General features: G+C 42.3%; 1 protein-coding gene across 1 annotated transcript; it reads right to left on the bottom strand.

The window, feature by feature from the left end:
* Nucleotides 1–711: 711 nt before the first annotated feature.
* Nucleotides 712–5,485, bottom strand: GPR45 (G protein-coupled receptor 45). Its single transcript, XM_075262802.1, has 2 exons — nt 5,386–5,485; nt 712–2,183 (listed from the first exon to the last, which is right to left on the bottom strand). Exon 2 carries the CDS (start codon nt 2,045–2,047, stop codon nt 926–928), a length of 1,122 nt encoding a protein of 373 aa, XP_075118903.1. The 5' UTR covers nt 2,048–2,183; nt 5,386–5,485; the 3' UTR covers nt 712–925.
* Nucleotides 5,486–5,691: the final 206 nt, after the last annotated feature.

Here is a 5,691-nt window from a genome sequence, read left to right on the forward strand (position 1 = left end):
GCAACATGGTGGCTCAGTGGTTAGCACTGCAGCGCTGGAGTCCCAGGTTCGAATCTCGCCAGGAACAACATTTGCAAGGAGTTTGTATGTTCTCCCAGTATTTTCGTGGATTTCCTCCCATTCTACAAAAGACATACTTAAATGAAAAAAAAAAAGTACTTTGTGATGCCTATATGGGGCTCACAATCTACATTTAAAATAAATAGAAACAAAAATTATGATGGAGCTGCTGGCACTATTGTCAGTGATGGCCCCATTATAAATAAACCTACTTTGGCACGAATTTCAAATGGCACGAGAAAACTACAGTGTCAGAAAGCTCAACTAAGATTTTTACCACTGCCACCAATGTATTTAATACTATCCTTGTACCGTGACAATAGATAGTATAGTATAGATAGATCATAATGGGACCACTGCTACCACCAGTGAATTCAGTAGCCGCAGCGCCTTTCCAGTTATTGGTCCAAATTAATTTTTAACTAAATTCCAAAGAGCCAATCACAAAAGAGCATACAGGCACGCTATGATGTTATGCAGCTTCACACTGCTGCCAATGGTTTCTTTTATTGTAGGCCGCGGGGAGGGGATGGGGGATGGTGCTAAATGTAAATTCATTTGAACTGAGGGCCAATTCTTGCTAAGACTCTTAACATATTGCGCCAGCAACATGTTAAGTCATCTTAACAGCTTCCACATCTGTATTTATTCACTTCTAGGATGAATAAAACAAAAAATGATGTTCCAGAATTGTTATTTCATGGTGAATACATGTATTTAATAAAACAGACATGTCAGAAGAGATGCCAGATCCTCTAGATAAAACAGAATTGTTGCAGCAAAACTTTAAAAAAAGTAAAGTTATGTGCAATCTATCAGGCAAAAGAGTTCTGTATTGTTCAACAAGAATCCCTGAAGAGAATTCCTAGACAGCAGATTGATGTTCACTACACACATAGATGGTACTAGGATGGATTCTTCTTCTTGTCCTCCCAGGTAGTTTTGGAAGGATCTTAAATGTTTTGGGCATAAATTCCATGCAGGCCTCACGAAACTTCTTTATCCTCCAACAGTATATGACAGGGTTGAATACAGATTTGAGGTAACTGAGCCACAAAATGCACGTACTGATCACATAAAAAGAGGAACTGTAGTAGAAAGTCCTACTGAATACAGAAAGTAGGCTGAAGACAGAGTGTGGAAGCCAGCAAAGGGAGAATCCAATAAAGAGAATGAGTATGGTAGTGAAGGCCCTGGTCTTGAAACTCATGTCCACATTCAGCTGATGAGGCCTCTGAAGTCCCATCAATCCTAACTTGCTTACTTGGCTGAGGCACAAGCTTTCGGCATGGTTATGAATTCGGACAGCATTTCGCCTCACTGTGTTTAGGATGCATAGATATGAATATAACATTACACTGAAAGGGATGAAGAACACGGCTACCACTAGCATCACTGCGTATGCCCTATCAGCCAAGAATTCTGTATATCCTAAAACACATTGTGGTGCTCGTGTTGGAACTTCAACCAAGGTCCAACCTACAACGGATGGGAAAGAAATGCAAAAAGAAAAAATCCAAGAGCTGACGATCATAATTTTGGCACGGTGTGGGTTTAATTTATCTTGTCTCTGAACAATGATCAGGAAACGGTCAACACTTATAATAAGTAGTATGGCAACGCCTTCTAACACGAAGAACCAGTAGAGCATGGCCGATATTTGACAAAACTGAGATCCAAAGTGCCAGCTGCCAGTGATAATTGTAACTGCAGTAAAAGGCATACAGAACAGTGACAGCATGATGTCAGAGAAAGCAAGCGTTGCAAGAAGTAGGTTGATTGCAGAACGCATGGCTGGCTTTTGATAGACAATAAGGCAAACAATGGCATTGCCCAAAAAAGCAATGGCAATCATTACAACCATTATTATTGCCAATAATATCCTGAGTGGGGTAGGAAATGTATCAAAACTGGAGTCCTCACTCACTGTTGTCGTATTCATGCTGGATAATGTGCAGCTACCAAGAGCTGTGCCATTGCAGCCCATGGTTACAGATAGAAGACTGGGAATTCTATCTGCATGTTTCACTGGTTTGTAGATTCCAGAATTCAGACATTATAGTCAATGTTGTTTTTGTGTGTCGGATGAATGGTCTCCCATATCTTTCCACATCTTGGGATACCTGGCAAGAGACAACAAAAACACATGAATAGATCATGTAATATCAAAAGCGGAAGATAAAACGTTATATAAATAGGATGAAAAACATACAGAAAAATATTTATTAGTCTGAAGACCTTTTGTGGACAGTTTTACTAATTAGTTCCTCAAATGTAGGTATAGATGGGTCTTGATGCTTCAAGTTTTATCAGAGCTGTGTAGGTGTGCTAGTCAGAAGTGATGAGGTACCGAGATAACCCGTTCTAATAGTAAGCGGGGACTCTAGCAGTTGACCGCCACTCATGTAACATTTAATTCTAACGTAATATTTCTACATCATACATTACTTCTACATAATATTCCTTTATCATCATTACAAAATAAATTGCAATGGCCTCTGTGCTCATCATTTGCACTGCAAGATTGGGTTTCCGTCTTCTGCCGACAGGAGACAGAAACCTGGTAGCCAGTGTCCGCCCGTGAGCGTCTTCTGGTCTCCGCAGCTAAACCGTTTTTTTTTTAACCGGACACAAAGTCCTGCATGTCCGACTTTGTGTTAGGTTAAAAAAAACGGTTTCCCCGTGGAGAGGCAGAAGACGCTCACGGGCGGACACTTTGCAAACCCATTCAAATGAATGGGTTTGAAAATTGAATGCCGGTTTTCATCTCCTGTCCAGTTTCTCGGGCAGAAGGCGGAAACCTGAAAGTGAAGACAGGGCGCAGGTGTGAACCCGCCCTAAATAATCTGTATGGCAATACCTCTGCCAGGTGAAAGAAGGATGCTTTGTTTTCTCTGCATAAGGACAAGGTTAAAGATGACCAAGAGGGAGGAATTTTTGATTCACTGCATTCTGACTTAACATTTTGTTTTTACACTGACTGAGCTGTGTTGGGTATACTATAGAAAAAAAAATGCCATTTTGATCACCATTCTCCATTAATATGTGGTTAAGTTTATTGTTAAGGACAGGGCTAATTAAAAAAAATATATATATTTTTGCCTGTACAATCTCTTTAATGCGAAAACTTACATACAGAATATATTCAGATGGTGTTAGGCCACATTAGTACAAATAGACCTGAGCTTTTAATCAGAATAACAACATTAGGATACTTGTTATGGAAATGGGATAAATGCTGTTAGTTTTGGTCCATAATATGCTATTATGTCAGGAAGAAAGTGTAAGGAAGGAGCCGACAAGGCGTGCAATTCTGAACTCTAACACCGGTTGCCTCTGACTGGTGCTCTAAATTACACCCCCTGTATGACACACCCCTTCTGACATTACAGGGCTGAAATAGTACATCAAGCATAAAAACTAACTGCACTTGTTGCTCGGGAACAGTGGGGGCTAGAGAGAAAATTCCAACTGTGCTGGAATCAGTGGAGCAATGCCTATTGACAGATACCAAGAACTTGAATTGGTGGAGGTGGGGAAAGGTCCTTTTTTAACTCTGCATTATAGCCTTGAAAAAGTGCTGTCCATTTTTAGAATAATAAAACTGTATGTAGATATGATATTTCATGTGTTCCCTCCATAGGGTACAGTAAGTTGTGATAACCACAATATTTGCTGCTGTTTTTGAGCCAAAGCCAGGAATGGGTTGGTCAGAAAGGAGAAGTATAAGAAGCTTTCTTTATATTTCCTATTTCTTTTGCAGCCACTCTTGGCTTTGGCTCAAAAAAAAGCATCAAAGTCTGCAACAAAAAAAGCAGCTTTTCCACATTTTGGGGCCTCAGCCTAAGGCTGGGTTCACATCTGCGCTCGGTGATTCCCTTCTCCACTCTGCTTGAAAAATGCAGGGAGAAAAGTCCTGCAAACTCCTCATTTTTGGGTGGAAACCTGGGGGACCCCATTATAGTTTATGTAAACAGATTGGATTTACGTTTTTTGGGTCCCCAAGTGAACCTGAACAATGGAAACACAAGCAAAAATGTGAACTTAGAGTATGGCTAATGCCCCATGTAGAAGGCCACAGCGAAAAAGTGCTTTCACAGAAGAGGAAACATTTCTGCTTCTATTATAGTAAGGAAACCACCAGCATTTCCGTAGGTATAATTGACATGCTGCGATTTCCAAATCTGCAACAGTTTTGGAAATTGCAGCATTTCCACTGTGCATATTTTTCTGCAATGCAAATCCCATTCACCTTGCAGTGACTGCCTTAGGCTGAGGTCCCACATTGTGGAAACGCAGCTTTTTTCTTGCTGATTTTGCTGTGCTTTTTGAGCCAAAGTTAGAAGTGGATTGAGCAGAAGGTACTTCCTATATTTCCCATTCCATTTGTAGCCGCTCTACACTTTGGCTTAAAAAAACGTAGCAAAATTTGCAACAAAAAAAAGCTGCATTTGTGCAACATGGGGCCTCAGTTTAAGGTAAGGTAATCTTAAACTTGCCAAATTTATCAAAGCATATGAGTGATAAATCTGCCATGTCTAGTCTCAGTTTACATCACCTATGAGTCGACTTACTTTCTGACGATAACATGCACCAAAGTTAAGATGCATACCCCTGATCTTCCCAACAGTGGGACACCCAACAATCACCAAGTTTAATTAATGGGGTGCAGAGCATATAGGACAGTATTTTGTGTAAATCTGCCCCATGTTGTCTACAATGTGTAAACCCAGCCTAAGGCTCATTTCACCTGTGTCCATGAGGAGGGTCCATCACAGACCCTGTCACAAATGTTGGCCAGAAATAGTACAGGTTGTCTAACAGACTAGGCCCCATTAAAGTAAAGGGGGTTCACATGGTGGTGTCTGTATCCATCATGTCAAGGACCCAGCACTTGGAAACAATAACAATGGAAATAACCAACACAGATGTGAACAGTGCCATAGGCTACTAATATATTCTTCCCTGTAAAAGAACATACCCGGACACTTGGCACATGGCTGATAGCTGGTGCCTTCAGCTAGAATTGTTCATGCTTTGCCATGCAAAGAGGAAGTGTGTTAGCCATCATTTTACTGACTATAAGGAGACCTCCAGTATGGCTGCGATGCACTATAGAATCCCTTGTTATAGGAGTGGGGTAGCATGCAGGCAGTATAAGTTGTATATACATACATATACAGTATACAGGAGAGCTCCGTCCACCATGTCAGTAGTATCTTATGACTAGACGCAGCAGTCCTCCACCTCCAGGTCCCGGACGCAGCGTGCACAGACACAACCACCTGCCCTGGTACTAGCACCTCTATGGCCACTGGCACATACCCAGCTCACACAGCCGCCTCTCGCCCTGCTGTCTACCCAAGGCACGGCAGGAGCCCTCGCAGTCTGCCATGTATCCACACCGACTGAAGCCTTGTAGGGGAGGGCCCAGCATCAGTGTGCGCGGCTGCGCCTGCTCCCTGCCCCTCTCCCCGCTGCTCCAGGCTGCTGTGCTGGTACACTGCCGGCCGCTCTCCTTCATACACTGGTGCCAGGCTGCCAGGGTTACCTGGCGGGTGTCCTATGTACGAGGAGACATGGCTTCTGTTTAATGAGGCGTAGTGACCCCACTTACATGGCTGATGGCTG

The sequence above is a fragment of the Leptodactylus fuscus genome, chromosome 2, assembly GCF_031893055.1.
Source record: "Leptodactylus fuscus isolate aLepFus1 chromosome 2, aLepFus1.hap2, whole genome shotgun sequence".
NCBI classification, from domain to species: Eukaryota; Metazoa; Chordata; class Amphibia; order Anura; family Leptodactylidae; genus Leptodactylus; species Leptodactylus fuscus.

Excerpts from the sequence above, each read along its gene's own strand:
- GPR45 (XM_075262802.1), bottom strand. The coding sequence starts at position 2,047 with ATGGGCTGCAATGGCACAGCTCTTGGTAGCTGCACATTATCCAGCATG.